The sequence below is a fragment of the Haliotis cracherodii genome, unplaced genomic scaffold (assembly GCF_022045235.1).
Source record: "Haliotis cracherodii isolate W230 unplaced genomic scaffold, xgHalCrac1.p SCAF_16, whole genome shotgun sequence".
In the NCBI taxonomy this organism is placed as follows: domain Eukaryota; kingdom Metazoa; phylum Mollusca; class Gastropoda; order Lepetellida; family Haliotidae; genus Haliotis; species Haliotis cracherodii.
In genome coordinates this window covers 28305984-28327337 of record NW_027266271.1, presented here as the reverse complement: position 1 = coordinate 28327337, position 21354 = coordinate 28305984, and the positions used below count along the sequence as shown (strand labels likewise).

The 21354-nt window shown below is 40.4% G+C and overlaps 1 protein-coding gene across 1 annotated transcript in view; it reads left to right on the top strand.

The window, feature by feature from the left end:
* LOC139464047 (dynein axonemal heavy chain 7-like) overlaps window positions 1-21354 on the top strand; it is a 92624-nt gene that overhangs the window by 2541 nt on the left and 68729 nt on the right. Inside the window, exons 3-17 of the mRNA XM_071245572.1 lie at window positions 2183-2321; window positions 3355-3457; window positions 4758-4862; window positions 5343-5421; window positions 5746-5944; window positions 7263-7382; window positions 7773-7956; window positions 12917-13096; window positions 14779-14937; window positions 16025-16138; window positions 16411-16538; window positions 17051-17354; window positions 18499-18645; window positions 19067-19203; window positions 20512-20647. Coding sequence (XP_071101673.1) covers window positions 2183-2321; window positions 3355-3457; window positions 4758-4862; window positions 5343-5421; window positions 5746-5944; window positions 7263-7382; window positions 7773-7956; window positions 12917-13096; window positions 14779-14937; window positions 16025-16138; window positions 16411-16538; window positions 17051-17354; window positions 18499-18645; window positions 19067-19203; window positions 20512-20647 — 2234 coding nt within the window. The remainder of the gene's footprint in view (window positions 1-2182; window positions 2322-3354; window positions 3458-4757; window positions 4863-5342; window positions 5422-5745; window positions 5945-7262; window positions 7383-7772; window positions 7957-12916; window positions 13097-14778; window positions 14938-16024; window positions 16139-16410; window positions 16539-17050; window positions 17355-18498; window positions 18646-19066; window positions 19204-20511; window positions 20648-21354) is intronic.

The window sequence follows — 21354 nt, the reverse complement described above, 5'->3', positions numbered from 1 at the left end:
CATGTTTTGCTTTTTTTTGTTTTTATTGTTATTTACATATCAAAAGTCCCCTTGTATTGTTGGAATATTACCAAAAGCAGCATACAACCCAACTCACTCTCTACATATAAATGATCATGTGCTTCATCATCATTAAATAATCATTGAACTGCTTTCACAAACCAAGGATCAATCTTGAATTGTTTACCAATTTCTAACACTAATCAAGTAAAATATATATTAGTCAGCTTGCAATATTTCTATTTGTAACACAAGATATATTTTGTACATGTATTTGCAAATGCTAAGAGTCACATGCCTCTGAGACCAAGGTAAACCCAGGAATATCAACTTATTCAAGTTTCACAGTTTCACAGTTTAAGACCTGTATGTAGTGCTTTGAAGATACCACCCTCCTGTAATTAATCAATTGATTAATTCCATGCCTAGTCTCAGTGATTGTCCTACTGGCATGAATAATGGAGGGGTTGCTGTAGTTGTTTCCTGGCGATGTGGACTGGGTAATTAGATTTGTAAGATAGACACATCGTGATGAGATCTGATGTCTGGTGGAAGGCGAGTTCCATGTGTATGGAGGGTATATCAGGCTAATTTTAAAGTTTGTGAAATTAAAGTTATATGTGTGTGTGTGAATAATTCAGATTGATTTGCTGTAGAAGTGTCTGAGAGTTGATCTTTCCACGGCGGTGTAATTGGATGGGTGCTTGTGTATGTTGTGAATGAATCAGCTGTTTGGCTCAGTGCAGTTAGAGCAGTAGATGTACAGGCAATGTTTAATATTAAGGGAGGTGGTATTTGAATCTAGGGACCCTAAATGTTGACATTAGGGCTGACAAGGACCCCTTGACCTTCATGCTTACTTTCGGACACTGTGTACGTAATTGTTTCAATGTCCTTTGTTGTTGGTTGTAGGAATATAATATCTGTTAAATTTGTGATTTGTTTGAAATAATTCTGTGGTTCTTTTGGGTGTAGGTGACATATCACATCTGTACAACATTGTAATGATTTTGTTGATTTTTGACAATATTAGTTATTTGATTTTGTTCAGATTTAGAAATATTTTTGTCATCTGCTAGGTGTGAAATCAAATGGTCTTTGGGTGTTTGCTTCATAAGACAAGTGCCATGTCTTTGAGGTAACCTTTGGCATGAAGTGGTGCGATGTTTAATCATGTTAATAAGGGCCAAGGTGTTGTATAATCTGTTGTTTTGTTATTGAGTCATTGCTATTTACAGCGTAGTTGGCATGGTGTCAAAGCTTGTGTGACATTGTTCGAGGTCACTTCGAGTTGGTCTCTTGTGACATACTTGTCATGTCATGACTATTGATCCATGTTGTTGTGTAATGATTTATCAAATTATTGATGGACTGCAATTGTCATCTATCCTTATGAATACAAAGTAAGATATCGGTTAATATCTGTAATATATGGACCATCAGTGTAAGAGGTGGAGAGAGGGGTTATATTTTAGGCTACTGATTCAAGACACACACTTTCATTTCTTGTAGGGATAGTCAATTTGTGTTTATTATTCACAACACTCTGGAACCACATTATTGACAGAGTGATTATGTCAAAAGGTTTGGTTTACATCAGTTACTTTGTACTTCATCAACACTGTAACCAACATGAGGGAGAGCAGTGTTCAATATTAAGCATGAAATTGTAGGGGTCCTCATTAGGGCTGGGATTGGTAACTGGGGTACTCGGGTCGGGTGGGTACTGAGAAGGACCCAGGTACCCACAGGACTACATGGGTTAGTCATGTGATATATTGTTTAATGACAAAATGATCTAGAACTCTATGTTTACACTACAAGTCACAAATGTTCACACTTCTTTCTGACTATGCACCCATTCCTTCTGACTTTTATATGTTTGAATAAAAATAAAGCTTCAGTCAACTTAGAGTATGTATGGCCAGATCGTTTTATATGTGTATCTAAATACATTTTGTCCAGGGCTACAGTCAAACTATTACCAATTGGACATTTTGTTCCTGTCCCTTGAGACCTACAGTGGGTACTCAGGTAGGGTTGGGTTATAGGGGCTGGGTATCCGGGTAGTAAATGTGGACTCGCCCCAGCCCTAGTCTTCATAACCATGATATTAACATTGCTGAAAATTTAGTTCATTCAAGCAGTCATGTCAGTTTCAAGAGTCCATCTTCTTCTGCAGGAGATAGTCGGAAGAGAAAACAGCCCAGCAAGCTGAAGCCTATAGAACCACACAAGCAGCAAGATGTCAACATGGACCAGTTCAAACAGCCAAAGAAAGATAGGGAGAACTTCAGAAAGGCTCTTGTGGACATCATTATGTAAGTCAAAATGCTTTCTAGAAGTAGTCTGCACTTTTAGCCTCAAGTCTGAAGCCTGTGTCTAGGAAATATGTGTTTGGTAATCTCTACTGGGCATAGTCCATATACCAACACTACTGAGTCTGCCAAGAGACAAGTCCTGGCTGGTAAACTCAAATTCTTTTCAAGTTTGTGGTGTTTAAAACTATTTGTCAAGGCCAGTCTTCAATAAAGCAATTTATGCTCTATTGTAAGTTATCGTAAGTGTGGGAGTTACGCCTCGCACTGTGATTGTTGTGTGAAAAGGGACTCAGAAAGTAGCAGGGGACTCCGGAATTGGTTAGTGGCAAAGGCCACACACTATATGATGTGGTGTGTTGTGGAGATAGTTTGTCTGTCATACAAGTCAAAGTGTGGCTACAGTAAGGCCTGCTACTTTAGCCACTAGTCAAAATTCCAATTCTTGTAAAATTTCTGTTGGTCTAAATGCTGAGCAATTAATCTCCCATACTTAAACATCAAAATGTGAAAGTGATGCAAAAGACAATTTGGGCGAAGAGACCCTCATGATTTGGCACATCATACACAAATCTCCACATTCTATACTTGAACCTCACTTTCCATGTGTCATAGTAGGCAGTGTTAGAAATTGGCACTAGTCCTATAGTCCTTACCAAACTGCCCAATAGTAAAGGTATCCTAAGGACTAGTAGAAATTGGCCCATTTTAAGGGTTTTGCTATATGTATCATTATAAGGACTAGTTGACAAAAACTGTTAGTTTCTAACCCTGGTAGGAGTTTGACACATACTTGAGACATACCCGGATCCAGCACTTTTAAAGGGAGGGGTCCAAAATGTCAAAATCCTCCCTGAATCAATTGTACTGCCTTGAACATACTACATTTGGTTTTCAAAAGGGGGGAGGGTGTCTGGACCCGCTGGATCCAGACACCCAGGGCCCCCACTGGATCCGCCTATGCATATCTATCTCTTCTGACATCTGTAATAGCAACTGATGGTGTCTATACATATTTCCTTGCTACTGGTTACAGGCAGGAAGAGAGCCTACCCCGGAGCAGTGCCGGGTCCCCCAATGGTGACCTCCCCCCGCTGTCCCGCACAGGCTCCCCCACTGCTGCCGAGAAGGATATCCTGGTAAGTTTACCATGTTGTCTCCCCCTTGAGATTCCAAGAAAAACAGATTGAATGCAAGAGCTGACAACAGATGTGTTTTGTTCACCAACCTTATCTCAGAAATATTATAGCATGTCAGCTTGATGTGGGAGGAAAGCCCATATTGACGCAGGTGTCAAACGTTTACCACTTTATTGAAACCCATGAACATGGGTATGGTGATGGCATACCTAGAAACATAATCAGTGCGAATCTTGGATTCGAACCTATGGCCCCAGGTTTCTGGCATGCCTGAAGGAGGCAGCAAATTGCTGCATCTCAGAGAACTGGGCCACCCATTGCCAAAATTGAAAATAGGACCAGATGGTTACAATATAAGTGATCTTGACAGATAAGTGTGTGTGTAGATTATTGGTCATGCCCTCACCAACTGGGTTGTCGAGATTTGATTTATGATATGCTGTAGTTTAAACAAAGTAATATATCTGATGTCAGAATAAAACAGCATTCACTCACTTGTATGTACTTATACCTCTGTACTCTATGATTGGTGTGATTGTCTGTTAGACCTGGTAAAATGGTTTATGTGATAGATCCATGGTTCTTTTTAAAGTTTCCTACAGTGGACTATCACCGTTCATACAACAAAAGTGCATTGTACTTATTGTATTTGGGTCGGTTCCCGTTGGCGTAGATGTCGGCGGTGGTCCCATCCTATTCCGAGCCATTACTTGAAAACCTTTCACTGGTTATCAATGAAACTTGGCATATGCATTGCTCATCAGCATAACTCGTGCCTTTTGCTATTTTGAAATTGTTCTAAATTTTATTTCTTATGTTTTCATGGAATCAATTTTCAACGTAATCTCAAACAAGGGTAGGGTCTGTTTCCAGGCCTTAACGACATTTTTAAACAAAACTTGGCATATGGATTGCTCATCAACTTAACTGGTGCCTATTACTATTTTCGAATTTTTCTCAATTTTATTTGGTTACGCAGCTACGGAAAAAATCATTGAGATTCAAACAACTCTTGGCCTTTTCATGTTTTTCAATTTTTGATTTTTTAAATTTCTTGTATTTCCATGGAACCAATTTGGACTAATGTATTGGAAAAATGGTGGGAGGGGTGTGTGTGTATATATGTGTTTATGAGTAAAAACACAGTCTAGTTTGTCTGATGAGGTAACTTTCAAGTGACAGTCCACAGGAGCCGTGATATAGAGAGTTGTGAGATATGTGTGCCAGGTAACATGCTGTTTGGGCTGAGTGGTCAAACTTGTTTCATTAAAATGTTTTCTATATTTTCTGTCATTTCCAGAGATACTACTACTACATACACAATGGTATCGACACTGAGCATGTTGCACCAATGGAAGACTCCTGGCTGGAAAATGTGTTATATCTTGTCCCCCACACACTCAAGGTGAGTTATATAGACAGTATTTAGACTGTGTTATTTAGATTAAAATGTAATAAGGGTGTTTCATTGATACAATGTACATGTTATTTCATAAGTTGTAGCAGAATCACTTGGGGTACATGGGGTTTTATGCATCCCTCATTAAGTTTCATACCACGAGTCATAATTTATCTTACCGACATGTTTTAATATGACATTGTAAAATAATTCAAATAAATCCAAAATTGATAGAAAACAGCTTGTGAGCTTGTTCTGTCACCTGACATCCATTGGCTTGGAAAAAGCGTGCGGCTTTTTGCTTTGAAACAGGGTATAAGGGATTTATTCTGTCTCTCAGAAATGCATGTGCAGCCTGTAGTTCTCGTGGCAGTGTATAAGAGATTTATTTCTCTCCAAGACGGGTTATACAGTACTTTATCAAGATCACGTGGACCAATCAAATCATTCTGACATGGAGGTATGATAATGGTGTTTATGTTGCAGGGAGGTCATGAGGAGACGATAGAGAACCTGTCTGATGAGATGAGGGAAGACTACCTACTCAGTGTGAAGAAAGCTATTGGTGAGAGGAAGTTTCATTTCTGGTCATAAGATTATTGTTTTCTTATAACCCTTCGTTTGACCATTCAAAAAATAAAATGAAACCTTTTTATAGTTTATGCGTTATTAGCTTCCCTACCCTCAAGTTTGGAACAATTAATTTATTTGATTGTAATGTTCATTTGAAAATATGTATTCATACCATGTTAAATGTATCTCCATAATACTAACAAATTGTGAACTTGATAAATGTTACTAGCTAATATAAGCACAATTTAAGGGTGATCTTTCTTACACATGGATGTATTGAAGTAGATACTTAACTGCTGATGTTTCCTGCTGCCAGTTGACTTTGTGCTGAAGGATCCCAGGGAGAAGGATGAGGACAAGAAGGAGAAGCTGCTGCCTCATCGAGAGGAGCTGGCCGTCGTCCCCAAACCCTGGAACAAGTCGTTCCTTGCCAGCCTGGAGCTGATGACCCACCACCTACATGTCACGAACCCCTGCATGCTGCAGGTGCTCGATCTCTGGCACGTCTCCTTTGGGTATGTACAGGCACAATAGGACCACAGTATCACATAATTGTCACGACCATCACTGGCACAATCTGCAGGTGCTTGGTCTCTGGCACGTCTCCTTTGGGTATGTACAGGCACAATAGGACCACAGTATCACATAATTGTCATGACCATCACTGGCACAATCTGCAGGTGCTTGATCTCTGGCACGTCTCCTTTGAGTATGTACAGGCACAATAGGACCACGGTATCACATAATTGTCACGACCATCACTGGCACAATCTGCAGGTGCTTGATCTCTGGCACGTCTCCTTTGGGTATGTACAGGCACAATAGGACCACAGTATCACATAACTGTCACGACCATCACTGGCACAATCTGCAGGTGCTTGATCTCTGGCACGTCTCCTTTGGGTAGGTACAGGCACAATAGGACCACAGTATCACATAATTGTCACAATGACCATCACTGGCACAATCTGCAGGTGCTTGATCTCTGGCACGTCTCCTTTGGGTATGTACAGGCACAATAGGACCACAGTATCACATAACTGTCACGACCATCACTGGCACAATCTGCAGGTGCTTGATCTCTGGCACGTCTCCTTTGGGTAGGTACAGGCACAATAGGACCACAGTATCACATAATTGTCACAATGACCATCACTGGCACAATCTGCAGGTGCTTGATCTCTGGCACGTCTCCTTTGGGTAGGTACAGGCACAATAGGACCACAGTATCACATAATTGTCACAATGACCATCACTGGCACAATCTGCAGGTGCTCAATCTCAGGCTTGTCTCCTTTGGGTAGGTACAGGCACAATAGGACCACAGTATCACATAATTGTCACAATGACCATCACTGGCACAATCTGCAGGTGCTTGATCTCTGGCACGTCTCCTTTGGGTAGGTACAGGCACAATAGGACCACAGTATCACATAATTGTCACAATGACCATCACTGGCACAATCTGCAGGTGCTCAATCTCAGGCTTGTCTCCTTAGGCACAATAGGACCTCAGTATCACATGATTGTCACAACGACCATCACTGGCACAATCTGCAGGTGCTTGATCTCTGGCACGTCTCCTTTGGGTAGGTACTGGCACAATAGGACCACGGTATCACATAATTGTCACGACCATCACTGGCACAATCTGCAGGTGCTTGATCTCTGGCACGTCTCCTTTGGGTATGTACAGGCACATAATTGTCACAATGACCATCACTGGTACCATCAGTCCCCCGTAACACACAACAGTCATCATTGGCTCTTTACGTCCCTTGTACAAGTTTAAGTTGCTTCCAAGTCATGTAATGATGTTGTCTTGTGTTCCAGCCTCCTGAGGTTCATCGACATCGATGAGTTCCACAACAGACAGGACTCCATGGAACTGGCCACCTTCCAGAACCTGTGCATGAGACACATCGAGGCTGCCAAGGAGAGGCTGCTTAAGAAGTCAGTGATAGGAATATACTTTAGCTTGCTTATTGGAAATACCATGGGAGGAAACAGGACAGTTTATTTAGAGTGTTTTTCTTGTTCATTATATAGCTTTATGAAGTCTGCTAAATTGATTCAGAATTATATTCAAAATAACAAGACTTTGATGTTCAGTAGGGGTGGGGCAGTGCTTGTGTGTGTTTTGAGAGGATGTGTACTCCTGATCCTCTGGTTCCACCTGAGTCATCCAAGCAGGAGTATAGCATGTATTTGAAGAAATAATGGTCCATGATCACTCTATGGGTTGTAATCACCAATATGATGGACAAGCCATCTTTTAAATACTTTATTGGGAGGTCTAACATGGACATGATGTTGCAGTCGATAGTTTTGTTTTTCCTCCAGATGGTTCCCGGAGGTACAGAACATCTTCTACCAGGGCAACAAGAGGAAGCAGGTGCCTAGCAACCAGGACCAGGAGATGCTGGAGTCCTTCTTCAACTGTGCGGCCACTCTGATGACCGACAACCTGCAACAGCTGACCCTCTACTCCCTCAACGACTACACTGACCTGCTGTGGCAGCCCGAGGTAGGCTCACACTCGGACATTATATAGGATTGTAGTTCATAGGGTTCATTGGAAGTTATTGCCAGAAGACTTTGCTTTGCAGACAGCCAGGCTAGACTAAGACATTTTGTTGACATTAAGTAAAAGCTATTATAGGCTTTCTGACAATGTCAAGCTTATAGTTAGTACCAGCGATTTATGAATGTCATCAATATCAGTGATGAGCACAAGATGAAATTCACTCTATGGTCACTCCTGCTGACTCTGCGCTGTGCGACTGTCCGTCATCACTGATGTTCATTTCACTGTCTGGTGTATTTCATGCACTGTTCATTGATATGACTGAACACATGTTGAATCTATCTGTCTTTTTGCTCACTAAATCTGATAACAAGTTACTCATTGTCCTGACCTGTTCCTCCTATTGCATAATACGCTTTCCTACCACTTACCATCATGCTTTAAGCAAGGAAACTTTGCTGATCAAATAAACATTTTGAGAGGATAAATGTCAATTTTCAAAATTGATAGGTATAAGTTAACTAAAATGAAATGACATAGGTTCATATTCATGTATAGAAATATATCTTATGTGGAGCCAGTCAGTCTATACATGTAAAACTCCACTGTGCTATCAATGACAAGAAGACATTTCCTCAGTTGGGATTGTCTGTTAGAAGCTGTCCCCAGCAACCTATGCTGGTTGTGTGAAGCGACCTTATGGACTGGATGTTCACACTCAATGACTTGACTGTCTTCGTACCATGATGGCATTGATCAGTGCTCACAATATCAATCACTGGATTGTCTGGTCCAGATTTGATTATTTACAGGTTGTAGTCATTTGGCTGAAATATTGCTGCTATAACACACAAATAGATAAACAATGAAATATATTTAGATGCATTCATGAATCCTTTATGTTATAACTTTCTCAGTCTTTATCAATGTGTCATATGGACATGCTAAGTAAGACCCTAGTCAGTGAAACATAATAATGATAATACCAAGGAAGATGCCAGCTTTTTATCTGTGATAAGTTACATATGTGTTATCACCATGATTCCAGAGTTTTAACTGTATATCACTTTACTAGTTGCTTACATTTCCCAATCGAAGGGTAAGTTTGTCTTGCTAGGCAGCTATCCTTTTCTGCTCCCGACACTAATCTTGATTTTTTCAGACTATTTGATATTTCTGCCCTCTCTTTGCTCCTTCTCCTCAGACACAATGCACTCACAAAATGGTTGATGACGGCGGATCAGTTACGAGATGTCCAAGTATAGTTTTAGAGACCTCATTATGTATGTAAGCCAGTTATGTGGAAATTCTCAATCCATTTTGATTGCAAGTACATGTATATCAAGAGTTGGATTGAAGTAGCCAGATGTTGAATCTGCTGCATGACCCCAGAAGTGTCTCGTGTGTCCAGAGCTTTAAGAATGCTTCAAGCTGTTAGTTTATAAGTTATGAAATTATATAGGGCATTCCAGGCCAGTGAGTGAGTGAGTGTTAGTTAGGCCCCTTTCTTGGCAATGTCAATATAACACCATTAACAGGGGACAAATGATAAACGCCAGGCTTTCTGAGACGATAGTAAGTGAGTGAGTGAGTGAGTTACTCCCCTTTTGACAGTATCCATCAAACCCTGATAAGCCAAAGATTGGGCACCCAGGACAGTTTGGTTAGAGCATGAGTGAGAGAGTGTGGTGTTTATGTCCCTCTTAGTAATGTCCCTCGATATTGCATGGTGATATCAAATTTTGATGACTTAGCAGCCCCACGCTTCCAACAAAGAGCTCTGGCCAACCAATGTTGTGTTGTATGAAGTACATGATTTGTTAAGCTATGTCTCTGTCCAAAGTGTAAGGTTTCCATCTTGTTGAGGTCCATTCCGTCTCCTAATATATCCCGGTGTGAAATCAGACCCTCAAGTTAATAATAGTAATATTAATTGAATAATTTCTCAGACATTCCCTGATCCCACATGTAACACTATCCTCTAGTTTAGGAATGATAAATTATTTGTTTTGCACATGGAACAATTTGCATCATATTTAGTTGACTTTAAATAACACTTCCAATAACATCCAATTCTGCACATGAACATGACAATAATTTTGTTATTCTAAAATATTATTTTGATTTCTAAAGTTATGCAAGTGAAAAAACAAAAGTGTTTTAGGATCACTTGAACAAGCACTGTGATAGTTCCTTCACAGGGTGTGGATGGCGTCATGACAGCATGGCTACAAACGCCTGCCACTGATGGTGCTCCTTACACTGAATGTTCCTGTCACCGAGTCTTACTTGTAGATCTTCAAAACCATGCACGTCATCAACACATGAAGGCATTGTAGACACGTTTCCCCATCTCTCGTCAGTACATATGCCGATATGCAACATCATGGGGACATGTGTATATTGTTAGTCAAGCAATAAATAAGTCTGTGTCATGAAGTTCAACTGAGCCCAATTCTGTGTATGAAGTTTGTGCGACCACCATTATCTGACATTGAAGCACAATTTCTGGAGTAGGTAGCCACAAAACTGTGGCACATGTTGACCGAGAACTATTGCCATTTGAGAGATGTAAATGAAGTGCTCATTGGTCTGATTCGTTGGTTAATAATATCAACTACTCTGCAAATCGGCTGTATGTGTTTATGGGTGATGGTAGAACACCGTGTTTACAAACCTGTGAAGTACTGGAGATGAACCATGCACTACTAACAAAGACAGTGCTTTCCTGTCTTCTACTAATATATCTTTTCCTCATGTGAACAAATGTATTAAGGGTTATTTTTTAAAATGATAATATATTTGCGAATTGCATGATCTGTTGTTATTATTGAATAAAAAATTATTTTTTTTCGGTTGAACAGAATTCTTCCCAAAATGATTTACATCAAAGTTCATATACCATCATTTGATATTTGTTTTTTTATGACTATGCTGTCTTGAGAGTGTTTTTCTATATAATCAATATAGAGTCTCAGATGATCAATGAAATAATGCTAGTGTTAACAGTTCTGTCAGCATGGTACCAGCTGATCACTGCATTCCTACGTGACAGTGATTGTGTACACATATATCATGTACATCACATGTAATCTACATCTGTCACTCAATGTGTACATGTTTAGATAATCCGTCACTTGATACTGCTGTAGTATGTTGTTGCCAATGTTTTACCTGTGCTAATTAACTCCTATTACTGCTGGCTGTCGTTTCTTCTTAAAGATCATTGAGGTATGGCTGGATGTTTTATATTATCAACGTTGCATCGATACATGCTGCACACTGCATTAAATATGCTGCACAGTTGCATTGCAAGCTGCACTTGCTGGCTACATCGGAGCCATTTTGGTTGTTGGAATCTTTGATGGGTGTTGACTCATCGGTTGTGGGGAGGGTGAATGGGTTTGTCATGTTTCCTTGATTATCCAGGGTATTATATGTCCATTCTGTTATGATCCACACCATGGGCCCACCTGCCCCCATAGCTTTGTTATGTGATTTCACCAGCTTCATTTCTCTTATCGTAAAATAGGTCTTGACCAACCCATGCTTGTCGTAAAAGGAGACTAACGGGATCAGATGGTCTGGCTTGCTGACCTGGTTGATGCATGTCATCATATCCCATTTGTGTAGATCGATGTTCATGATGTCAATCACTGGATCGTCTGGTCCAGACTCGAAATAAAAAAACAATAACAGGTCACTTCGGCATAGAACTACATTAAAACTCTAGGCATCATCGGAGCGAGGCCTTGATGTATTTAAACAAATCTTTGGATTGTTAAAAATGTTTTGGTGGGAAAGAATGTTTTCCTGAGTCCTAACACAGGGGAGGGAAGTGGCATGCTTCAAGATTTTCCACTTGTATTTTGGATGTCACACAAAAGTGGAGATGAGTATTGGTCATTCTGCTGCTTTGTAACATCATGCAGTAACAATGGTATTTAATTGACGTCTCTTAATAAAGTGTTATTCAAACTTGCTTCAAGAAGAAGCTAAGGTGGCAACAGGGCCCATGGTATCATTATATTTGATGGGGATGTAATACATGTGGTAGTCCAGGGTGTAGGAGTGATTGCTTGGCACTATTTTCCCATTTTCAGGAGGTGGAGGCATGGGTGTGGACTTGTTTTTCAGAGTTGATTGAAGAGTTTTTTTGTTTTTTTATTGAATGACATGTGAATGCTTTAGTATAGGGGATTTCCTTCATTGTTTTTCAATTGTAGAATAATGATTTGATTGGTGTTTGTTTTAGTATTGCTTTGATTTATTAAGAATGTCTAATTGCCAAATTGCCAACAATGTTTGTCTTCAGACTAACACAAATTCTATGAAATCTTTTGTTACACAATCAATTTCTCTCTTCTAAGAACATTTTTTTTCTTTTGATAGCTAGTTGGACATGTCCATTGATGTCCTCTAGTTTTGATAAAATGCAGCTATTCTACAACACAAGTGTTTAAGCAAATATTTTCTTTCAACAAGGAATGAAAAGAAGACATGGAATTTTATTTTGTACAAATTCTTTCATCTTTCTGTTTAGTCTATAGCTAGGATTACACTTGACCCTTGGCTGAATTAGTTTCAAGATAATTTCAAAGTACGCAATGTGATCACAATATATCATATAGACAAGTACTTATGACTGATGTGCCCCCATGGAGTGGATATAGTTTATAAACACAAGGGTGAATGAGAACTATTATTTTGATGCAACTATTTGATGAAGAAGTTCTTATCCATACTTTTACCTGAACTTAGCTACTTCTTATAACAAGTTTTTAAATTTCTTTGAATACTTTTAGCATCAATTTATTCACTAAAACCTACAGTTGACTCTGACATGATTTCATGATATTGATGTTGACCTTTAAACATTTGGATTCCACCCCTGGCCTTGTTGTACCATGGTTTAAATGTAACATGGCATTAACTTAACCTTTGGACCTTTGCATTCTAGGATTCAACAAGGGCATATGAACATTCAGGTTTCATCCTGAGACTCATCTTGGATGAAAGTCAAATCAAGTTTGAACCAACATTCAAGGATTTTGAAGTGGTTCTGTTGAACGTCTATGATGTTGTCATCAAAGCGTCTGCCGTCGTGCCGAGGGTGGAGACCAAACTGTACTCAGAATGGGTATGTCACTTGTGGTTAACATATCAGTCAGGTATGCATTCATACCAATTGGATGTTTGAAATTAATACTGATTTCAAGGTACAGAATGCTTAAACAATCCAGTTGTTGTGAAACATGCAATGATGTCTACATCCAATCTTGATTTCTACCTTGCAATCTGCATCAGACAGTATAGAGTTTGATGGATAGTTGAGCAATGTGTTGTACATTTTAACAGTTAAAGAAAAAAAAGCGAAAGAAAACTTTCGTAAGTATACCTTGATGGTGTGTGCAGTCACAGGATATTCCTATACATGTTTGTGAGGGTCATTATACTTGTTCACTCTGTCGTTGTGATCCACTGTGTATGATGTAGATGTTTTAACATCAACTCTCTTTCCTTGTGCATGGCCTGTCTTGCATGGAAGGTGGACCAGGGGGTCTTCATCTTATGTTGTCACACTTCTGTCACTGCATCCCACCCCAAGCTAAGGAGTGGGGAACAGTCACTTTAAGCATGATAGTCAAGAAACCTCACACTTCATCAATGAGAAATTTTCAAATTCCTACTTCATCAGCGGGGAACAGTCAAATGTCGCATGTCAATGAGAATCAGACAAATATATCACTTCATGAATGAGAAACCGTCAAAGCCCTACTTCATCAATGGGAAACAGTCACGCATCTAACTTCATCAATGAGAATCAGTGAAACGTCACTTCTTTGATGACAATCAGTCAAACATCTCACTTTATCAGTTGGAAACGGTCAAACATCTCACTTTATCAGTTGGAAACAGTCAAACATCTCACTTTATCAGTTGGAAACGGTCAAACATCTCACTTTATCAGTTGGAAACGGTCAAACATCTCACTTTATCAGTTGGAAACGGTCAAACATCTCACTTTATCAGTTGGAAATAGTCAAACATCTCTCCACATCTGTAGGAAATAGTCAAACATCTCACTTCATCAGTTGGAAATAGTCAAACCCTTTTCTTTACCAATGAGAGTGAGTCACACCCTGAACTTCACAAATGGGAAAGAAAAAAACAAAGAATTCACAGAAATATGCTGTGAATACATATACATGTCAGATACATGTCAATCAGATTTCACAATAACACTGTTGTGTGTACATCTAGATGGTCCAAGTTTTATTCATTTAGAAAAATACATCACATATAGCATGTACAAGTTTACTGCACAAAGCAAGCATGTGATATTCTGCATGTAAGTTTGAAGTCTTATGGTAGAGAAACCTAGTACATCCAAGTAGTTGACTTTGAAACTATTAGTTTCCATACAATTTAGATGAGTAGGGAAAGTAAAAGGACATAAGCCTGCATGAATAATTCCAATGATAGATTTCCTAGAAAGCATGAAGCTAGATCTTCTAGTAGATGTGAAAATCTGGAACCAGAGCAGGAGAGTAGGACAGACCATTCACTATAGATTGGGAACTTATTAGCAGAGTGTAGCTGTTGGATTCTGTAATAGAAGCTGCCTTAGAAATACTCAATGTTGAATGTAGAAATAGTATTTCATACATGTAGTACAGAGCACTGTACGGTTGAAACAAGGTTTGTGGTTCATATTGTTTTGCAGAATAACTACCCGAGGTAAGTGATGTCAATCCTTGGTGTCATGTTCCTAATATGTGAAGGTTCTCCGTCTGTTCAATCAGTGTTGTGGTATTGTAGAATGGCAGCAAGAACAAGGCGTTCCTCAAGCCTGTAGTTCTGGAGGAGATCCTGGAGGAACATCGGCAGATGGTTCGGGAGCTCATCAAGAAGGAAAGTGTGGGCCCCAGTGAGCACTGTAAGGTGTATGACCAATACAGCTTCCTCATCACAAAACAGGTGAGTGTTAACGATGGTAACTGTAACTGTATGGAACTGTTGGCTCTTCCTCATCCTTGGGGGACACAGGTGGCATCTAAGAGTCCTTTGGATGCACCAAAAACCTAGGATTGGAGTTCGAAGCCCGGTTTGCCCAACTATGTTTCCCAGGTTTGTCAGCACCATACCTGTGTTCATGGGTTTCACCAAAGTGATAAACATTTCTCCCACATCAAGCTGGCACAGGGTTATAGGACTGAAATACTGTTAAAAGTGGCAATAAACCCACTCACTCACTCCTCCTCTTGTCCATCTCCTCCTCCTCCTCAATGGCAATTCGGACACAGAAGATATCCCCAGTACACCATGCTTGTCATGAGAGACAGCTAATGACAATCATGTTGTTACAGTTTGTTACCTCTGGTTGATTTCTCAGGTTGTGTGTCATTGTGGATTGATGCTCATGTTGTCAACCATTGGTTTATCTGACCTAGACTTAGTTATATAAAAGGTCACCTTGAAGTAGCTGGAATATTGTTGACTGCATCATGAAACACGCAGACTCATCATCATTATCGTCAACATCATCTTCAACATGTCATTGTCATTCTTGTTACATATCCTGGTAGAACATTCAAGTGTATTATGGAATCGGGTGATCAGGCTTGCTGACTTGGTTGATGCTCATGATGTCAGTCCATACTCAATCACTTACATGTCAAAGTCACACAAACTTTTGTCACAATTTTCTCTTCTTAATTTTTAATATTTCAAGACAAAGTCACTACAAATATATATGTAACTTCGAAGCAAATCAAAATATTATTTCCTTGCACAAAAAAAAGACAAAGGGAAACACTGATGGTAACAGTAAAGCTGACTTCATTCGTACAAATACTTATATGAATATCGCCGATGTTTTGTTCAACAACAAAGATTTATAAGGTACTCTATTTGCCACTCCACAGGAACTGACAGTCACATGAATTACCAGTCCAAGCCTGATTTTACTGGTAAAAAATCTGGTAATTACTATTAAACAGGAACACTGAACTCCATGGGAAGACTTGCTATAGTGTGTAACTCTTTGTGTCATCTTTGTTCCAAGGCTGAGACAGATGTGGATGAGTTCATGAAGGAGGAACACAACTTTGACGATTATGCAAAAGAAGTTGCTCGTTTCCACCGCCTGACTGAGGAGATCTCCTTCAACTCACGCAAGGTACTCACCCACGCTGCACCTACAGCACTGTTGGCTGTTTCCTTCCTTGCAACAATACAATCATCAAGGCCTTGTTCCACAAAGTGATCTTACATCGCTGCGACTATTGTAATTCTATGTTAAAGTTAGGAGACTCACTGTTCTCTTTGGCTCAAAGATCACTTTTTGGACTTGTTGATTTGGACCTCAATGATTGAACACAAACGTTGATATCAGTGTTGTGTAGTTCTTTGTGATAGCAATAAGGAAGTCATTGATGTATATTTGTTCAGGTTCTGAGACTTGGGATGTTCGAGGTCCACTGTGATGAACTGATCCGTGCTCTCACCAAGCGGGCTGACACACTGCGCAGTCGACTCTTGGTCCGCATGTGCAAGGATCACCAGGAGGCCAATAAGAAGTGAGTTATCTGCCCTAGCATATGAAATGACAAGAAATGTACTTGCTTTTCTTGATGATAATGATAAACAGTGTTTGAAAGGATGAGACTTTCTTGGTGTCCTTGAAATAATGGGCATCCTTGCATAATAATGTCATCATTACCTTGAAATTGTCTTGAAACATGGTAGCAGTTTTTGCCTCATGAGGTTGCTCATTTTTCTTAAGCTGCAATTTGCTGTACAGGTTTGCTTCCCTTAGACATGCAAGAAGACTATCAAATCCCAGTTTGCACTGATTATGTTTCTCGGTTTGTGAGCGTCATACCCTTGCTGGGTTTCACCAAAGTGGTATATGACCTGTGTCACTTTGGTCTTCCAACCCACTTGGAGCTGATTCACTGTGATATAATTGACATCATGTTCACAGCAACTTTAAACCAACGTACTCCACTGCCCTGGTTCTCCGTCCCTTATTGGCAGTCTCTTGGAATAATATTAATGTATGTTATTGTCATGTCCATCCTTATTCCAGGCTCTGTGACGACTATGAGCAGATTGCCGAGAAGGCATTGACGACGCCCGCCAACACAGAAGAGCTGATGCAGCTCAAACAGTTCATTGAGAAAGTCGAGTCAGACACTATCTTCGTCATGGAGAAGAGGCTGATGGAGTCCAAGGATCGCCTGGCGTTCCTGTCAGACTATGCCCAGTTCAACCCAGCCGAGATCCGTGTCAATGCCCAGGTGTTCATGTGGCATGGCCGGATGCCGGCAGTGTTCGAGGAACACAAGCTGATCGTGTCGGAGAAGAGGAACCAGTATGAGGATGCTCTCAAAGTAGGTCATGTTAGAGACTGGAAGAGACCCTAAGCATTCCTTTTTTGTGTTTCATTGATGTATTCTTAAGCACCCGGGGGTCATGATTAAATAACTTGTGAATAGTACGTATGTTGAAGAACATACCTGGGTGGTGGTGAATGTTGAAGTAATTTTGGGGGATAAATTTGATTCTGATGCATCCTCTAAAGCTTCAGTAAAGGAGGACTATGGTCCGGGGTTTGTTGCCCATTTCAAGTCTGGATCTAGATATTCTGATTAGTGCCTTGGCCTGAAACTGAGACATTGTGTGGAATTGGGTTAATTACTGACTCTCGCTATGAATTGGGAGGGAAAAAGAAATGGGTGCTGTCCTTCCATCCATCAGGTTTTGTTTCCTTGTTAACTTGTTAATGATCAGTCCAGTAAAGAACTGCTCCTGGTTCCATGAAATGATTTCAGTGCTAAGATGATCGTAACTCTTTTGTATGGCTAATATCACTAAGTATTTCATTCTTGTTAACTGTTGGGTTCGATCCCTGGCCGCGTCATACCAATAGACGTTAAAAGATAGTACTTGTTGTTACCCTGTCTGGCGCTCAGTATAAGGGGCTAACTGGCAGCTCGGTGTCAGTATAGTGTGTCTGAGTAGGGTATTCAGGTTAAACTGCAGCATGGTATCTCAGTGTGCTGGCACTATAAATCGGCATCAGTCCAGTCTAGTACAAGCAGCCACACACACACACATACGTGCATGCACGTCGCTATATAAGTGCAACAATCTTTGACGCGACGTTAAACCCCCACCTCACCTGTTAACTGTTGGGTTGATCTATGTCATAAAATAAGAGTTGGCATACAGATTGAATAGTATTTCAACAACTTCAGTCACACTTGCAGGGATTGCCTCATTGGTTGATCCTAGTTCCCCCTTTAACACTGACCAACTGATTTATGGACCGACTTGCCTTAAACTGGCAAAAGTGAAATAAAATTTCAAATGCAAAAGATTTATTGAAAAACCATTCATTTTGGTCATCTTTTCGTTAAGGAATGGAATTGAACAAAATTTTGTGATGGATGAATGACCCTGCTCCAATGATACAGATGGTTGTGTGGAGTATAGTATCTGTATAGACACCACATCTGACCCTGTGTATTACAGCTGCGCCGTGACCGCTTCATCGAGGAACTGGAGAGTTTCGCCAAGCAGGTGGAGGAGTTCCAGTCATTTGGTGATATGGCTGACATACAGAAATACCTACGTCGTGCACAGTCCCTCGACACCAAGCTGCAGGCTGCGGCAGAGAAGGTACACCTGGTGTCCATCACAGACACGTTTCATATAGAGTCATATATCAGTAGGTGTGCTAACAGTTATGAAATGAAATATTTTTTATTTGTGATTTATCATTCAGAAACTCTGGTTAAAATTTTCCATATTTGTTGAAATTTGTACATTTTTTATATGAATGTTACCTTTTTCATCTGAAATATGTTCAATGTCAGAAAGCATATGTCAGTTTGGTGAGAGTACTGTGATTTTGAGTCAGTCACTACAGTTGGTTTTAATGAATGAGGATCTTCATTACCAGGATATGTTATGTTGTGATGAGTCAGCGTAAGCCCCGAGAGTGAGCAAGTATTAATACTGTCTTAAATAACCAGTTTTTTAAGTGTTGTTGTTCTTATAGTTTGAAAGAGACTTTATCTAACACCCATGTTGTGTCCAGATTGAGGTCTTCAATGAGGAGGAGGAGGCGTTTGGCTGGCAGACAACAGCCTACCCTCAGCGACAGACAGTCATCAACACACTCAAGCCGTATTTACAGTTGTACGAGACCACTGTAGACTTCAACTCCAAATACAAGTAAGTTCTCATCATCTCAGTACCAAATATGGAGTAGGATTGTACTTCATCACATTGTATCAGAATGGATTAAACCTGGAACATGGCTGGGAGGATTAATGGATGTGGCTTTGAATGAGTGAGTGAGGGAGTGAGTGAGTGGACCAACAGTGTATGTAACATACTTCATGGCTTTCAATGAGTGAGTGAGGGAGTGGACCAACAGTGTATGTGACATACTTCATGGCTTTGAATGAGTGAGGGAGTGAGTGAGTGGACCAACAGTGTATGTGACATACTTCATGGCTTTGAATGAGTGAGGGAGTGAGTGAGTGGACCAACAGTGTATGTGACATACTTCATGGCTTTGAATGAGTGAGTGAGGGAGTGAGTGAGGGAGTGAGTGAGTGGACCAACAGCGTATGTGACGTACTTCATGGCTTTCAATGAGTGAGTGAGGGAGTGGACCAACAGTGTATGTGACGTACTTCATGGCTTTGAATGAGTGAGTGAGTGGACCAACAGTGTATGTGACGTACTTCATGGCTTTGAATGAGTGAGTGAGTGGACCAACAGTATGTGTGACGTACTTCATGGCTTTGAATGAGTGAGTGAGGGAGTGAGTGAGTGGACCAACAGTGTATGTGACGTACTTCATGGCTTTGAATGAGTGAGTGAGGGAGTGAGTGAGTGGACCAACAGTGTATGTGACGTACTTCATGGCTTTGAAAGAGTGATTGAGGAGTGAGTGTGTGGACCAACAGTGTATGTGACGTACATCATGGCTTTGAATGAGTGAGTGAGGAGTGAGTGAGTGGACCAACAGTGTATGTGACGTACTTCATGGCTTTGAATGAGTGAGTGAGGGAGTGAGTGAGTGGACCAACAGTGTATGTGACGTACTTCATGGCTTTGAATGAGTGATTGAGGAGTGAGTGTGTGGACCAACAGTGTATGTGACGTACTTCATGGCTTTGAAAGAGTGATTGAGGAGTGAGTGTGTGGACCAACAGTGTATGTGACGTACATCATGGCTTTTAATGAGTGAGTGAGTGGAGAGATACTCTAGCCGGGTATACTTCATGGCTTCATGGCTTGGAATGAGTGAGTGAGGAGTTAGTGAGTGGACCAACAGTGCATGTGACGTACTTCATGGCTTGGAATGAGTGAGTGAGGAGTGAGTTAAGCGTAGAGATGGACAAATTGGGGAAGAGCAAATGAAGGAATTGACGATACTACAATTATATATACCACATTATTACAACTTGACTGATGAAATGGCTGAGTGTCTTCTGATGGCAATGTGTGATGTTCACCTACTTGCTGCAGGGTGTGGATGGACGGGCCCATGGGCGGTGTAGATCCTGACGTGGTGGATCAGGAGGTGGGCAACATCTGGCGCGGTCTGTACAAGCTGGAGAAACAGTTTGATGGCGTTGCTGCTCCCAAGAAAATAACATCCAAGGTGTGTGTTTGTCATCAGGCATCAAATTGTATAAGCAGTCCCCATGACTACTGATGCAGGCCTAGAGAACGCGTTTTGGGGGGGTACTAATATAGAAACCATGCATCCGTCCATGCAAGATGTTGTTTCGGGAGCAGATCTTGAAAAACCTACAACATTTCTTCAGCTAACTTGGTACATTGATAGGCCTAGAGGTAAACAGAAGAAGAAGTTCATTCATGAATGAAGGCCACATGGCCCAGAGTTCATATAGGTCTAGCGGTAAACAGGTGCCTTTTGATAGTTTGGGATTTTCAACAACAAAAAGTTTTTTAGTTTCCATTGCAACCACTTTGACTTAGACTGAGACTGAAAAAGGCAGTTGTGCTTGTTTCAGGAGCAGATCTTGAAAACCGTACAATATTTTTTCAGCAAAGTTGGTACATGGATAGGCCTATTGGTGAACTGGTGCCTGTTGATAGCTTGTGATTTTTACAACAAATTTGTTTCGAATTTCCATGGCAACAAGTTTCTTATATATATTTGTGACAAGTATTTACCATTGCGGGGAATATTGATGACTTTGTCCCCTTGTTTATGTTAGTTTGGTGAATTTAGGGTACTACTTTTATTTGATGCCCCTATTTCCTTTTTTGATCATGAAAGGCATATCCCTTTTTGAACATAATTAAAACTAATCAGTTTAGTTTGGGTTTTCAGAGCTTAAC